The following is a 17625-nucleotide window of genomic DNA, read 5'->3' as shown; positions in this document are numbered from 1 at the left end:
ACCATTCCTATCTAGCATGTATCATCTCATCCACCATGCCAACCACAGGACAAGACGCTTCAGCCTCCACCTGTGTCCAGATACACTTTGACCATGCCTTGATGTGGCTTATATGAGCCACTTGTCCCGTGAGCTACAACCCTCCCTTGGAGATGATGCAATTCCCGCCCATGCCCCAAACACCCTGGTATCAGCGGTTCAAAATGCTGCTACCAGATCCTTCCCCACGATCCGATCGCAACACGTCCCCTAGCTCTAGGAAGATGCCCTAGAACCCATGGTTTGAGGATGAGTGCTGAAAGATAAGATCTCACCTCATATGTGAGCGGATTTTTTGGGCACCCTATGACACTTGAAGCGCAACGAATATCACGTCACTTGACACGTTGTAAGAGACAAGCTTTCCTCTCGCATAGGATGGATGAGGTGATCAGATCTTTTCAAGGAGGGGATCCCACTATTGCATGGGGGCCTCTCTCTAAGGGTAAGTCACCGATTCCAGATGCCTGGCACACGTATGCGACCTTGCTCTAAGATGCCCTTATCCACCACCTGATATGTCTTCTCTGCCTACTCCCACCACATCCATCTTGTTCACAGCATAGAATGTGCGAGCTGCACTCCGTCGGCTCCACAACCGGAAAGCCCACAACCATGAGGGGCTGAGGACCGAGTATTTTGCACATGGGTAGGAGGTCTTGGCTCGGATCTTAGCGCAAATGTTCAATCATGCTAGCTTCCCCCCTGCTTGGAGTACCACCACCATTGTACCAATACACAAAGCGGGGGATCCCAAGGACACTGGCAACTACTGCATCCTCATGAGTGGCCACACATTGACGGAAAGGTGGATCCAAAGACACAGAGACCACACATGATGTAGAGGTTGACCAGAGCACACATGATGGAGGTTCAGCCCAGCCCAGCTCTACTCAGAGGGGGCTGTCTGAGCCAAGTCATCGCTCTTGATATGGCCAACCGGATACACAGATCACGGAGACCATGCCGCCCCCCCCCTCACACCGAGGATGACTTGACAGACATAGATACGAGACATCTTTGCAGCTCACAGGAGAGCCACCATGGCGCCTGGCTATGTATTTTGAGTACTAGTATTGAGTCCTAGGTTTGAGTACTAGTTTTGAGTTTTGAGTTTTCTGAGCTTTTTAGCATTGTACTCTCAGCCCACGGTGGCTTGTATGAGTGGATTGTACTTTGTCTCATAGGCCGGTGAGGCCTTCCGAAGACCTCTCTCTCTCTCTCTCTCTCTCTCTCTCTCTTTGTGTGCACACATGCGAGAGTGGACCACATGCGCATGTGTGCACATGCATATGCATGTGCATTTCCCTTTGCATGTGTAAATATAATGTACATATTGGATATACGTAAAACAACAGCATTTTCAGCATGTGGGACGGCTAGAAATCACCTGACACTTACGTACTGGAAACAATCTACAGAACTTGCAAGATGTCTCCACTTTGCAACACCCAAACTCAATGCTGCTCCAGATGAAAACTGAGTCTGGTCTTGCACTCTTTCTAAGACACCTTGAGTCTGTTCAGTACCCAAACCTGTACTTGCACAAAGCATACCAACAGACAACATGACTGGATATTGCGCATTGCGCAACTGATTATCAACTTGAAAATATGATATATTCATGTTCAATTTCTGTTGATGTGGACCCTGCAGGAAGCGCGCAGTCACTCCTTTTGCACATCCGAACAGGATTTCCTGAATGCAATTGAAAAAGCACTAGTATTGTAAGAATGGAAAAAGCTTCAACAAACCCCACTATGAAATAATTGCTACACTATTTACGTACAATATGGTTAGTTGCATATGAAATAAACATAATATGCCTTATGTATGTTAGCACTCCTGTACAGGTGTATTTTCCCCCATTTCCATGGACACAAATACCATTTTTGAGAATGCCACCCCCCACCAACAAGCAAGGAGACAGTGATAATCATAACCTATTTCCCAGAAAGGAAGAACCAGACAAAGGGGGTTAAAGAGGGACAAGAGGAAGAAAAGAAATATGATCCATGTGTACTACTCGAACATCATTATGGCAGATATAAGGCACAAGAAGTTCAGAGCTTAAAAATGGGATCTCATATGCCCAAGCTCAAAGCCAAGATTCAAGACTTAAGTGCAGACTTCGTCAAGACAAAAATGGAATTGTTTTTAGAAAAATAGGAAGACTAGTATTGCAAAGACTGAAACATCAAGTGAATGAGATGCCAACTTTTGTGACCAAGACAAAGTTATACATCGCCTTCCTATCACATAGCAGGTGAAAATGGTTCTCACCACTACAGGAATCTCCTGCTATGCTTGTACAAGAACGTTCGCTGAGAGTATACAGGAGAGGTGGAAGAGAAGAAATGGGATGAAGAGGAGCTAAGACTTGCAACAAGGAGGGAGGAGGGTTCAGGAAGGCCACCCAGACATCAAGAATGAGAAGGAAGGAGGAAAAGGCGTTGCAGCAGGAACGAAGAGCAAGGTGTAGCACGAGCAAACAATAGATGGCAAGGGGTACAAACAGTTACACAAAAAGGAGGATGCATGTACAGGGTAATGGTCCCCTACCTCGTGAATTTGATATCTGGCCCTGGTTGGGGTTCCCAAGACAGTCGTCTTGTCAGGAAAGTTTCGCCTGCCATTTGGCAGACAAGAAAACGTATTTCTTATGTACATCCCATTTCTCATGGAATTATTTCGTCCTATTACATTGTGGTTAGAAGTTCACACAGTTGAGAAGTTTAACAATCGTGTCAGAAAAAGACAAAAAACAGCGTTTACAACAATTACAATGGTTGGCTCACATGTTATATTGCAATTTGATGGCATGGATCAACCAGCATGCGAATCCAAATATTAATACTTCTATAAAAGCAGGAACGAAGAGCAAGGTGTAGCACGAGCAGACAATAGATGGCAAGGGGTAAAAACAGTTACACAAAAAGGAGGATGCCTATAGCTCCAGGGTAATGGTCCCCTACTTCATGAATTTGATATATGGCCCTGCTTGGGGATCCCAAGACAGTCTTGTCAGGAAAGTTGCGGCTGCCATGGCAGACAAGAAAATGTATTTCTTGTACATCCCATGTCTCATTGAATTATTTAGTTTCGCCCTGTAACATTGCGGTTAGAAGTTCACACAGTTGAGAAAGTTTAACGATCGTGTCAGAAAAAGACAAAAAAGAGCGTTTACAACAATTACAATGGTTGGCTCAAATGTTATATTGTAATTTTGATGGCATGGATCAATCAGCATGCGAATCCAAATATCAATAATTCTATAAAAGCATAGTTCAAGGCTACTGAGATGCAAGGGTGTATTGGTTTATATATTAGCTTCTTTCCTATTTATTCCAAGAATCTAAAGAATACAAAGCATGTATACATTGTCCATTTGCAGAAAATTCCAAAAAAATAAAAGCTGTCAGTGAGTTTATTTTGGCTAAACCCTATAAAGTTCCATACCTGTGGAGAGGAGTCTATGACAGAGATCCCAATAAATGACAAGACAAGATTGAATTCAACAGTGTATGGCATATCATGATCCCGTCCCTCTTCAGAGTACCTGAGCCCTTTCTCTGGCAAACCACAGGCATCTTTCTTTGGGTGCATATTCATATCCTGGACCGTCAAGACCTGGAAAAATTTCTATAAGTTATATAATCTGGTGTAAACTGATTAGACATATAGAGTAATGTTGTACATGTACAATTAATAAAGTATTACCCTGATAGGTCCTTCAGCATGCACAGAAATTGAAAACCTTCTCTCAGGCTTCTGTAGAACAAACACCACATGACATCAGAGTCAGCAACACACTATAGAAGGTCCTTTTTGCTTTTCTTGGGTACGGAGTGCATTAGAGTCTCTGAGGTTTCATTCAAAAACATGTTCAGGCTTTCGTAATACAAGAAACTATGAAACCTGATGCGTTGCAGGTAGTTGAGCATTTGAATACTCTTTTACTTCATCCAGATCATATGTTCCCACACAACCTTCACCAGGAATCTGTCACACGAAATTGATAATGACAAACGACCCATCTGCTCCGAAAAATAAGTTGCCTACATGCCAAGACAATACGTCTGGATTTCTCAAGAATTTACACAATAAATATTCTGACCTCCAAGACAAGCTGGTGTGGTCGCCAAGGTTCATCCCATGCATAAGAACAAGAGGAATAAGGAAGCAAGATGCTCTCAAAATTTGGACATTTCAGCTGATAGAACCTTAATCGCTGCAAGTTTTCAAAAGTTAGAATACTCACATTCAAGCTGATGAGTCAACTCTATCATATGAGGCATCAATATGTTCTAGGCTGTAGAAAACAAATAGAATCCAGATTAATGATAGTATTAAATGGAAAAGATATCCATTTCCCTCAGTATCACGAGCCCTTTCACTGGGACAAAGTCTCGACATTCAACACATGGCATTCATACAGGAATATCATGGCTAAGATAGAAGCATTCTAGCCAACAACTTCATATCCTGGGAGAGAGGAGAATACTTGGAAGCAGATTCAATAATTACCTAGAAGGCACCACCACATAATTGCACCAATATATGGATTGAAAAATAGGTGCTGTACATTGCACCATATGTACGACAGTGCTCATTGGAGGGTTAAAGACATCGCTTCTGCCACTTTAGAGCTACAGGCCATAGTTGCTCTCTTTCATCAGCGAATTTATTATCCTCTTCTTAAGCATAGGGTACACCTTACAGAGTATGACATAAAGATGTGTGCCCTACCTCTTTCAGTAATCAAGAGCATAAGATCTTACAGTTTTCAGAGGAAAGTTTGGAGAGCTCAACGAGAAATTTGACAGGTGGGCTTATTAGAAGACTTACCACTGGATTATAGTGTCAATGCTTGGTCTCTCTTCTTATTGCAAAATCTTACGTCATTGTATTTTTTAATCATTAGAAAGAAAGAAAGAAATTTTATTAGAGTCTTCAGAAGACCGATGGGTTTATGAGATTGAGAGAAAACCTGATACAAATCATAGTAAGGGTGGAGCTACTAAACGAGCATCATCACCCATGCTGAATCCTAAGTCTGATCATACATAATCAAATACATCTGGGTGTGACAATGAAAAGAAAAAAGATTGGAGCGGAGCGGAATCCTCCGTATGTCATGTCGCCTTGGTTGGTGCATAGCCGATGATGGGACGCTGGCGTCCGTCAAGGGGTGCCGTGTGTCTCGGTCTCCTGGAGGAGCCTCGACGCAAGACCAGAGCCACCGTGACTCCCATTGACGTATCCCGGGTCTAAACAATGACGAGCGGTCCCCCAGAGTGATCTGTGTGTTCCCTCGATGTCTCGTGTGTCGTGCTGCAGTCGTCGGGTCGGGGTCTCTGTCACGTTTGCGGCTAGAGACTCGACGATCAATGTCACTTGATGGGAAGAACTTTGTGATCTTGCTCTGAGAGGTGTCTGATGGTGTGGCCAAGCCCCGTCACCTGAGTAAGTACTCTCTGTGTCGGACCCCCTCGTGAATGAAGGCCGCGAGGCATCTCTGATCTGGGTAGGTGAGGAATCTGGAAAGGAGCCTGGAGCCATCTCTGAAGAGACACTAGTAGCGACCTCGAATCTCGTAGTACACTGGGCACCTAAAAATAAAATGCTCCTCCGACTCAACCTCCTCACAGTCGCACAATGTGCATATGCGATGCTCCCTAGGGATCCCCTTTGCTTAGCCGCTCTCTATGCGGAGGCGGTGTGATGATACCCGAAACTGCCCGATGGAGATCCGTAGTGAGTGAGGCATATGAAGCTCAGTGTACCCCGGTGGTGTGATGAATTTCCTCCTCCGAAACATGAAGACAATAATCTTTGTAGAAACTCAGCTTCACTGGAAGCTCCCTCGGCTCAAACCAGGTCCTAAAGGTATGTAGCTGCAGGAGATCCTCTCGAATGACCTGGCTGGTGTATGGCCCGATCGGGATAGTGGGTGGGAGTACCATAGGGGCATATAAACTGTACTGAAAAGGAGGTATCCTATCGATGTGAAACCCTAGTCTCACAAACCATCTGTGAGTCTGTGCATACCAAAATCGCTCATCTCCCTCTATTGCCAATCTCATGGAGGAATCGAGAGCCACTGTCTCCCTGATGTGCAGTCCCCATATGATCTAACCCAGTGTAGATATGTGATTGTCTGAAAGGCTGCATCTAGCTGGAGTGGAGAAGCACCAAACTCGGCCTGAATGATGTGATGTGGTACAGATGGTTTCCCCCGGATCATCCGTGAGAGCATGAGGATTTGCAAGCGCTCCACCCGTGTCTACTCTATCTCTAACATGTTAGGTCCCCAACAAGGGTTCCATACATACCGATTGGTCGGACCAAGGAGTCGAAGAGAAGAGCCTTGTCCTGGAAGTGGGAGTGGAAGCACTGTCTCTCTAGCCGACCCAGTGAGGCGTATCCCCTACTCAGTCTGACCTGCATCGCTGGTCTCATTGTGAAGATCGGGCCGGAGAAGATGACTCCCAAGTAAGTGTATGAGGATATGATCTCAATTGGTGACCCACCAAAAGTGAATTGCTTCCGTTGCATGTTTGCTCGAGAGGTGTTAAAGATCATGACCTTGGTCTTGCCAAGGTTGACCTCCAAATCATGGGATAAACAAAAAGCCTGCAGTGCATCCAGGTGTCGCTGAAGCCCCTCGCGTGTGGACGACAAGAGTGCCACGTCATCTGCATAAAGAAGAATCCTGATGATGATCCCGGCAAGTGAGCAACAGGTCCCTCCGGAAGCCCCCATGAAAGTCTCAAGCTCATCGATATAGAGGCCAAACAGGATTGGTGATAAGGGACAACCTTGTTTTTTTTTTTTTTGGCAAAAAGGAGACTTCTATTAAGTAAGAAAGAAACTCGCTAGAGCAAGCTCTATGCGGAAATACAACATGCTAAGCATGTAATGAAAACACCTCAGAGGAATGAGGTAGAAAGAAACCAAGGCTGAGGCTGAAAATGCCAAGTCAACCCTGTAGAAGTCTCAGCAAAGAAGGGAGAGTCTCTCCAATCTCTGAGAAAAGTAAAACTCCTGGAGGAGGCTGCTCGAGATGATCCCTGCATGGTCACCCAAATGGCCATCAGAGTGTGTACCGTATCTGTCCAAGTACTGGCCAAGATCTGAGAAGGGTGAACCTAAGAACGCTCCAGTGCCTCAATGCATCTAGCTCTCCAAATGTACCATGCTGCAATGCTAGCTAAGATCTACCATGGAGAGTCAATCGAGGAATGAGCAGCTCTGAAGAGAGTGGCTGGAACATCCTCTAGAGAGCACGACTCCACAAGATGTCGTCGGATGTGAAGAGCCCAACAGGAGTCAAGTCTCTCAAAGAAGACCTGGGGCCCTGAAAGAGTAAGTCAAGCCACTGATCCCCAGGTCATGAAGAGGGGTAGGCGAACAAAAGTGCTGAAAAGTCTTGCAATACCCTTCCATATGATTCTCGCCTGTCTGCAATCCCAAAGGCCGTGCTGTATTGTCTCCAAAGCAGAAAGGCAACGAGGGCAAGAAGGGTCAGCTCCGAACCTAGATCTCCATTGGTTCACCGCTATCCCACCATGAATAGAAAGCCAAAAGAAGAGAGTGATTTTTCTATTCTGGTGGGATTTCCAGAGCCTTTGCCAAAAAAATTTCTGCAAGTCAGCAGAAATCTGAAAGTTCTTCCAATGATGAGCTCTGGTAGGCCTCCAACCCCTACAGCTGAGCTGCAATTTCTTGGCATTACTGACCGTGTAACGAAAGAAGGGGATGCCCTTCTCTCCGTGCCCTTCATCGATCCATTCCCATTCCCCAAGGTCCCACTGCAAAAACTTAATTGGGACACCTCCATAGAGCCACAGCCTCCATGAGCCCAGGGCGATGAGAAGCGGGTCAGGATCCAAGTACCATATGAGAGAGAGCCATGCTCCATGAAGCCCACTATCTTGACTGGCTTAAACGGTACCTCCAACAAGATATCATCTGTGGATTTAGACAGCCTGCCCCCCGAAGAAACAACAAAGACTAAGGCATCCTCTTGAGTGTCACGAAAAGCAATCACCTGTAAAGGAACTCCCAATCTAGAAAAAGCCCCCATCCAAGTGGAGCAAGTAATAGGCATATCATCTGTGTCCACCCAATCCAAGGGCAAGGTTGCATCAATCTGTTGGACTCTCCCTGCACTCCCTCTGAGATTAAGAACCAACTGGGCATGTCGATCTGCAGGAAGCTTCCTGAAGGCTTTCCATGCTCCCACAGTAGATGGAGGGCCCCTCTCCCATCTTGGCCACTGCATGTAAGGAGAAGCTCCAAGTGGTCTGCCATGCTCATCCAAAATACTGTCGTTCCACATGATAGGCTGCCTTTCAATCTCTTCACGGGTGGAAGGGGGAATCCTGCAAAGAGTACTTCTGAAGCTGGCCCATGCTTTCAGGATAGCAACCATAAGAGGGAAAGAGGGAGATCTGAGGTGGGCTGTGGTGAAAACCCATCTGGTACTATGTGTCCAATCCTCTCCAGAGGTGGGCGTGCGAGACTGTATGCATCTAATAAGGAAATCCTTCCAAGGCTCTTGCCTTGGTATAAGTCCTCTCACAACGACCTTGCAGAGTAGGGCTTTGCACTATAGATCCGGGTCGATGATATTCAAACCCCCTTCTCTTGTAGGAAGAATCAAGGTCTCCCAAGCCACCCTGGCTGTAACATCAGTTGTGCCATCTAGACCACTCCATAAAAAGTTTCGTACGGGCCTCTTAAGCTAATTGATACAATCCCTAGAGTGGCACCAACAAGAGCATACAAACCATGCTATGGCTAGAAGAACCTGGTTAACCACCACCACCTTGGAAGCCAAGTCAAGTTTCGCTGAGCTCCAGAAAAGGAGCTTTCTTCTGATACTCTCCAACACCGGAGCAAACTGTTGTGAAGGAGAGATGCCCACCCCAACCTGGCAGCCCAAATATCTGACGAAGACGCCCCTCTGTACCCAAGTAAAGCCAATATCATTACCCAAATCCGGGGTGTCATCATCGCAAATCTAGAAACCATTGGATTTATGCCAATTAATGTGTGCAACTGCAGCCGTGCAAAATAAATCCAAGGTTGTCCGGAAGGAAGTGAGTGTCCTGGGGGAGGCATCCAAAAAAACAGCCGTGTCATCTGCCAACTCACTATCCAGGAGCTCTTCTTCCCGGCAGATAGGAAGCCTCAGCCCATAAATATCAGCTTGAGATCTAAGGTAGATACTCATAGCTTCCGCCACAAACAGAAAAAGAAAAGGGGCAAGAGGACATTGCGGACTGATCTGGAAATCTGAAATCTGTCCCCTCTTACCCCCCAATGAGCACCTGGCTATGGGCTGATCTGTAGAGAGAGGATACTCCTCTAATCCATGCATCTGAAAAACCAAAGCGAGATAGAGTACCCTCTAAAAAATCCCAGTCTACTCTGTCGTAGGTTTTCTCAAAGTCAAAGAGTAGAATGGCCAATCTCTGGCGGCTCTGCATGGCCCATTCTGAGGCCTCCCAAAATGAAAAACATTATCAAAAATACTTCTGCCATGCACAAACCCTGTCTGCGTGTCATGAATCAAATCTGGAAGAAAAACCTGTAGCCGCAGATTGATGGCTTTTGCCAGAATCTTGTAAAAAGTGCCCAATAGAGTGATGGGTCTCCACTGAGACACTAGACTCCTATTACCCCCTTTGGGATGAGATGAATGAGACCATCTGTAAGTGAATCAGGCATCTCACCAGAGTCCCACACGCCCTGCAGGGCTGATGTAATGTGATCACCAATCTGCTCCCAAAAAGTAATAAAAAAGGAAAGGGTAAGTCCATCCGAACTTGGGCACTTGCCCTTGTGAAGGGCAAGCAATGCAGTCTTGAATTCTGCATTCGTGAAAGGTGCATCCAGAGAAACATACATCTCATCCTTCACCAATACAGGGATACACTACCAAATAACCTCTCTGGCATCATCTATGGCCTGTGTGCCCGGATCTGCAGTAAGAAGGGATGCAAAAAATTCTGAGGCTATATGCATGACGGCATCCGGATCTGACTGTAAAACCTCGTCTAACTCAACAAGCTGCGAGACACTATCTCTACTATGTCTGGGCCCATGAGTAGAGAAGAAGTGTTTGTTGACCTTGCCACCCATCTGAATCCAGAATGATTCCCGTGCATGAAAGGCATACTCTGCTCTCTGATCCAACAATGTCTGCATATGAGCCCTTGCTGTAGCAAGGCGCTCCTGAGTCCAAGCATCAGTGGGCCTCTTCTCCTCTTCCCTCTGAAGGGACGCTAACTGCTGGCGTATACAAACCTCACGTCTGAGAATCTCACGTCTCCTGGACTCAGCGACTGTATGATAATAGTCACTAATTCCGGATATGGCTCTAGCTACCTGAGATGGGGGGACGACAACACCCTGTATGTGAGAAACCCAAATCTGTAAAATATCCTCCGTGAGGCTCTCCTCTGCATAAAAAGCATCTGGACCCCTATGGTACTCAATATTTCATATGTCCAACCTACGCCTGTCCGAACTCGGCTTGAGACTCTCTCATAAAGTGCAAAGACTGCCCTGATGATCTCCTGATCAAATCCCAGTGCCTGTAGGCGTGTGATGAGTCGAGCTCAAGCTACTGTGTCAAAGGTTTTGCAGAAATCCACAAAGCAGCAATATACCCTCTCCTTCCATGATCTAGCCTCCTCTATGACACTCCTAAGTGTGAGTATGTGATCCATAGTCCCATGGTCTCGCCTGAACCGGCCTGACCCACTGCTCTAAGCCCTCTCATCTCTGCGGGCAGGCTGACCAACGCATCCAATACTGCTGCATAGATCTTGGACATCACAAGTCCAATCATGATAGTCCTGTAGTTACTCGGGTCCCTGGGATCCCCTGCCTTGTGGATGGGGGTGATGGTGTTGAGTGTCCAAGTGCGAGGGAAGCCAAGGAAAACAGCGTCATTGACTAGCTTTGCTAGGATCGGGGCTAACGTGTCCATCCCATATGCGATAAACTCAATGCATGGCCCCTCGTGGTTCTTAGCTCGGCCATTGTGTAGTTTCACTATCGTGTCCTTGACTCCCCCTCTGGTGAACAACGTGCAAGTGGTGGGGCGAGGTGTGTGTATGAGATCTAGAGTAGGCTGGTGTGGGACATCATAAAGATGGCGTGCATACGTGTGCCAAACTCTCGTGTCGATGAGGGGTGATGGAGACCTACGCTCAAGGAATCTCCACCGAAATTCCTTAGACTTGTTGCTGTACAAGATGTTCAGCAGCTTCTCATTTCGACAAAGAAATGCCTGCTTCTTCCGACATACAAGACGTTGGTACGTGCGTACCGTGTCTGGTGTGTTCGGGAGGTGACACCTAGTTTCAAGTCGGAGTTGTCGGCGAAAAGCCTTGCACTCCGCATCGTACCAGTTGTTGCAGGGTACATAACCAAGAGGTGGTGGTCTAGTGGACCGTGTGGTGTGGGGAAAGATTTGGAGGGCAGCCTCGTGGAGTGTGCGACTAATTAGGCCAGCACGTTCCTCTATGAGTGGTATGTGATCGATGTAGGTTAGGAGTCTATTTAGGCGTCCAGAGTAGGCAGGGGAGAGGCTGTGATCAAAGTGTATGTCGTGGTAGGTGTCGTGCTTCATATGTGGTGCGTGGGGTGGCGATAGTGAAGAATAGGTATGTGTGATCAGCTCCGTGTAACAGACCCGTGTCGGTCCGATGAGATCCTGGTCATACCTGCTGCATCTAGGTCCATGTCTGGTAGCATGATAGAGTCGTCTCGGAAGTCCAGGAGTGGTGCTTGGCGCATCGTGTTGGTGTTGAAGTCCCCAACAAGGAGAACTTCCCCGCAAGCTGAAAGGTCTCGGATATCCTGATGTAAGGGTGCATATGGCGATGTCTCACCCTCCTCTCGTGCCACTCTGGCGAAGTGGGATGTGTCTGGCGGGAAGTAGCATATTGCTATGAAAAGGTCACGAGTGGTTGTGCCTCGGATCCAGATCCACATGAATCGGGAGGGTGCGTCCTTCCTCTCAACGCAGATGGCTCTAGTGAGGGAAGAATTATACAATACTGCGACCCCACCTGATCCTTGAACTCCTCCTGTATCCCTCGTCTCATCCCTAAAAGCTGACTCCCATGTGTAGCCACCGACTATAGGTAGTGGACGCTCTGGGCTCTGGTGTGTCTCCGTGTAAAAGACTATGTCTCATCCTGTGTAAGATTCCGAGAAGTTCCCTGGGTCCGACCATAAGGTACCATTACAATTCCAAATGGTGCAGGCTAGGGTCTCAGAAACCTGAATGTCATAGGCCCCGTCCCCCTAGGGAATACGGGTGGGAGCCCGACCGGTGCCAATCAATAACCTACTATCTCGGACCACGGCCCATTTTCCCTCCTTGTGGGCAACATCCCGCTGCTGGAGAAGAACTCGTCGCTCCTCAATCTGTAGTGGTGGCAAATCCTCATCCATGGACAGGGTAGGATGCTCTCGTAGAGCGGCTCGACGTCGGAGTGTCGCTAGTCGAGCATGTGAGTCTCTGAAACGAATGACTAGGGGCTGCTCTCGGTTGGGGTCTCTCCCAACACGCCATGCTCTATGAAGTCATACGTTCCCATTGCTGGATTTCATAGGGCAGCATATGGGATTTATGCGTGGTATTGTCCTTCCAGTTAGGAGAATTATTGAAGTCACCACAAAGTAGAGCATTTGAAGACCAAGGATATTGCTTTATGGAGTCCCACATTTGAGCTCTAGAAGCTGAATTTTGAGAGGCATACAAGGAGCCTATTTCAAAAATCTCTCCATTGATTATACATTGGATAATCATCCATCGGCCACCAAGATCATTATATGCTATCAAGGGCTGCAGATCATGTCTGGCTAAAATACACAGCCCAGAGAATTGTTCAGATCCTGCATAAAATATATAATATCCTGAAAAGAACCCATGCTGGCCAGCAAAAGAATGCTGATTATGCTCTTGCAGACACACAACATCTGGATGAGTTTTATTTATATAATGCCATAGGAGCCTCCATTTATTCTGGTTGCAGAGGGCCTGTATATTATAAGAAATACATTTAAGAGAAGCACACATGAAAATATGTACAAGAGATGAACAGTCCTCAAAAAGAAAGGGAGGCATCAAGCCTCTGCCATTGCCACAGGGTCTTGCTGACCCTCAGAATCCAATTCCCTGGCTAAATCATCTTCTTCATAAAGTGGAAGACCCTTCTTGACTGCATTAACCCATGCCTTTGAGATGGGGTTGCTCGAAGAGGTAGAAGGCTGACTCGGAGAAGGAGCAGAAGCATCCCAATTACGAGATTGGAGAGGTCTTTGTTTGAGAGGCACCGTCTTCTTTGTAGTCTGCCATCCCTCGTGAGAAGATTAATTATTTTCCACTAACTTGCTTTTTCCTTTATCCTTGTTTTGAGCTGAATTGGCCTAGCTCCCTGTATGAACTGAAAGCTTTACTCCTTTCGCTTCAGTCTTTTCCACATATGTCTTCTGACCGCCTTTATTAGATGGCTTTGGAATAGCTGCTGGAGGAGGCGGATGAAGGATAGACGGACACTCAGAAGCTAGGTTCCCAAACTTGTGACAAGAGAAACAAGCTCCAGCAAAAATGCCCCATTTTAAAGTGAAATATTTCTTTCCCAAATTAACACCCTCAATCTCAACTGCAATAGCAGAGGGGGTTGGTCTATCAGTATCCCATAAGATGCAAAAACGATTTTTATTACCTGTGGGACGAGGGGGACAGATCACTTGTCCCAATGTCATGGCTAAGCCTGGAAGCTCTATTCTCATGTAATCTGGAAAATCAACCACTTCAACCCATACAGGGCAATGATGCTTGATGAGATTCTGGTAGTCCTTATTAGGGGACCAGGGCATGATGTGCACCATTTGACGACCAAAAAATAAAGGGGACATTTCCAGCATCTTTTGTTTTGTCAAGGCATCCAAAAGATGAACTTCATAAAATCCTCGGGAGGCAAAATAGATTCCTTCTACATAGCATCCACCTAGGAGAGAATTCACCCATTGTCCCACATCATTAGCCGAGGGTATTTTGCCTGGGAAAAAGATGATCACTGCAGTTTGAGAGAGCTTCTTCAAAGGATGCACAAGAGAAGGCAACTTCATCTTGTAAGTGAGTTCCGGAGCAGGTAGAATCCATTCTCTTCTACTTTGTTGAAAATCCTCATTCAACATGTCAAACACATAGGAAGCATCTTCAGATGAAGAAGCTATGGGGGGCGAAGTTTCCCTTGATTGTCTTTTAGGTTCAGGAGAGAGTGCTCTCTTGACATAATACTTGCTTGTTTCTGCCATTGAGGCTAAGGGATTCAGTAGGACCAAATGGAGAGAAGCAGACGGGGCATGGGAAGGATTGACAGGCTGTACGGTAAACCAGAGAAGGGACTGTATGGAGAAACTGGACTGCGACCGTACAGTTGTACGGAAACTGTACGACAGACAGGACAGAAGGGCAACAGAAAAGAAAACTGTACAGCAAAAGCCTACGGGGCTGTACGGAAAGCAAACGGGATCAAACGTATGGAATCTGTACGACGACCGTACAAATGTACGGAATCTGTACGGCTGAAAACAGAGATCACACCACAACACACACAAAGAAAACGAGGAGCTGCAGGAGGATGAAGACTAGGCGGAAAAGAAACCCACAACACATGCAAGAAAGCCTAGAAGAGGCGGGGAGAAGCTCGGGATGTACGGCGGAAGGCAATAGCAAGCCACGGGAACCTGTACGGCAGGATGGCAGGATGCGGAATCAGCTGTAGAGGCCATGAAGCAGGTGGAAGGCTGAAATCGCCATAGCTAGAGCTCTCCTCTCCTACACACACACACACACTTTTTTTTTTTGTGAAACCAAGATACTGATATTATGAAACTTTCATTTACATCTGGGCAGTGCTCAAAAGAGAGCCAAAGCCCTATGCATCAGAAGCAGTAAAAGAAAAGTTGAATACAAGAAACATCCAAATCTTCCTCATGTCAAGCATCATATAATGACTGCCGCAATGAGGCTCGGAAGAACTCATATGGATGCTGAAGGGGAGAATTTAGATATGCTTGATTGCGCTGCAACCAGAGGGTCCATAAGGCCCAGTATCTGATCTAGTGGAAGAAAAGAGAATACTGTGACAAAGATGCTGATAGTTTGCCATACATCCAGAAAAACCTGTAGAACTTGTGTGCTGAGAGATAAGAAATAGGAGATTTTGTCTAGAAGGTTTCTGGAATATGAACAAAACCACAGTAGATGCGAAATACTCTCAGATGTAGGGTGACATCTTGGACAAAGAGGTGAAGCTATCCGTCTTTGAGCCAATTTCACCCCTACTGAAAGAATACCAACAATACATCTCCATAAAAATAGTCGTTGCTTCAATGGCATTTTCAACTTCCATATCAATTGCAATTTTCCTTTCCACCAGGCTAATGACTTGTTCAAATGCCATAGAGAATTAGCATGATGGGCAATCCAAGGAGGAGGTAATATCAATCGATAAGCCTGTATAGAAGTCAATAAATGCAAAGGCCTAGAGGAGATGCTTGTATTTGAAGACTGAAGGTGCCAATCTTGAAGCACCTGTAACACACACACACACACACACACACACAATGTGTGAGACACAATGATTTATGTGGCTAGAGTAATGCGTGCGTAAGTACACGTACGTATGCATGTGCGTTTTTGTGTGCTTGTGCTTGTGCTTGTGCGTGTGCGTGTGTAACACTACCTATATGTATGTGTATGTATGCTGAAAGCCCCCCCCAAAAAAAAAAAAAAAGTATGTATGTTGAAAGTTTACAGGTTGATTTTGCCTCCTCCATGGATTGCTCAGCATGGGAATACTCTCTGGCATTTGCATAAATCTCTTTCTTGGTGGAAGTCAAATCTTCAACTATTATGACGAAACAAACTGCCTTTAAAGCAAAGATTGTTTCTTTGGAGATGTTTGGTGGGCATTTTTTCAGTGGGTGTCACTTTGGCTAAGCGCAGGATTGCAAATCCTCATTGTTTGAGGTGTTTCAGCTCTTCTGAGACTGTTCCACATCTTTTATGGCTTTGTCCTCAGTCCAGAGCTCTCTTGGACCATATTTCCCACTGTCTTCGACAGTGTTTCCTTGGTCATTGTTTTGGGAAATATTTCTGGATCTTTGGCAGGCTTACTACAGTACAGGCCCAATACTCTCTCTTTTTTCATTGGGCCAGGTTCTGGGCACTATGGACCATTTGGAAGCAGAGGAATCAGGTGGTCTTGGGGTAGCCATTGCTCCAACCTTATGAGTTTTTTAGAGCATCGTTACGGCAATCTCTGTATGATGCTTGTCATTATGATGACTTGGATGTATCATCTTTGGAGGTGTTTTCCCATTGCTTTTGATTTTTCAGAATAGTCTTTTCTTTAAACTATTCTCATTGTAAAAACTTTTCTTGATATAAATACAGTGGTTTCACCCAAAAAAGTATGTATGTGTGTATGCATGTATATAATGTATATGTATATGTGCATACACACATATGTATGTATGCATTACATAGTATCCAACATCTATATTGGTATATTGCTAAGTCTCCTAGCTGAACATCATCATTACCATTCCTGTTTTCAAGGTGAAAGAGCTAATCTTTGTGAGCGGTGAAATGACTAGAAGACCCACATTCAATTATCCATGACTCATCGACGTATCCAGACTTATTTGGCTTTGAACTGTTTCGGCTTTAAAGTCTAGTGTGTTGCAAGATTTGTATAGTGTTTACCGCATTGGTGTAGACCCACATTTGTCTACATCCACCTTGTTCTTTCTACACTTGGAACCAAAACAGCCAGGCTTCCCTGAATAATAACAAGGATCCTTTTCTTGGATTCCTTATGTAGTTGACACTCTTTCCAGGTTGATTTACTTAAGAGTAACTACAGGATAAAGCTACACATAGCCAGCACAATGGCAAAGATGATACAATACTTATGGTACTTACAGCACAGCACTACTATAGTGTATAAAAAAGATTCGGCAAAATAACAATAGCAATGACAAAAATCAATGAAGCTGAAATGCAAAGCAAACCTCCTTGACTATATCCACGACTGCATATTGATAAATCAGATATCATCAAATCCAGATATTAGTTGTTGATTTGTTACTTACTTCTAGAGAGAAATTGTCAATGCGGTATGGCATAAATCCACTCTCATCATCAGATAAGAGAACTAAATATGTTCCTAAACTGTTTTCAGTGCTTGTGATGCCATCTACATCACTGTCTAATGAAGATGCGTTCTGGACCTCCACACGCAACATCTGTGTTGCACCAGTCACGAAATTCCGTACTTTTAACTGTGTGTCTCCAAGCTGATCAGCCACAAATCCTCCTGACCAGTCCCAACCATGCTGCTCAAACCGAACGGACACTAGCAAAAGCCTGCACAGAAATGCTGGAGTCATAAGCACAACAGAATCTTGCAAATTGTTACAAAACCCCAACAAACTATCACTACACAACGTATCCTATAACAAATCAAGCCTCTAGATGAG

General features: G+C 45.5%; 1 protein-coding gene across 1 annotated transcript in view; it reads right to left on the bottom strand.

Annotated features, from left to right (window-relative positions):
• LOC147900370 (vacuolar protein sorting-associated protein, putative (DUF1162)) overlaps positions 1-17625 on the bottom strand; it is a 249522-nt gene that overhangs the window by 42941 nt on the left and 188956 nt on the right. The window contains exons 33-38 of the mRNA XM_087376703.1: positions 17239-17512; positions 4157-4270; positions 3958-4041; positions 3760-3810; positions 3499-3669; positions 1430-1737 (exon numbers count right to left, since the gene is read on the bottom strand). Coding sequence (XP_087232829.1) covers positions 1430-1737; positions 3499-3669; positions 3760-3810; positions 3958-4041; positions 4157-4270; positions 17239-17512 — 1002 coding nt within the window. The remainder of the gene's footprint in view (positions 1-1429; positions 1738-3498; positions 3670-3759; positions 3811-3957; positions 4042-4156; positions 4271-17238; positions 17513-17625) is intronic.

This window comes from Dipteris shenzhenensis, chromosome 7 (genome assembly GCF_047967505.1).
Source record: "Dipteris shenzhenensis isolate YYH24624 ecotype China chromosome 7, Dip_SZ_1.0, whole genome shotgun sequence".
NCBI classification, from domain to species: Eukaryota; Viridiplantae; Streptophyta; class Polypodiopsida; order Gleicheniales; family Dipteridaceae; genus Dipteris; species Dipteris shenzhenensis.
This window is presented reverse-complemented; position numbering and strand designations above follow the sequence as displayed.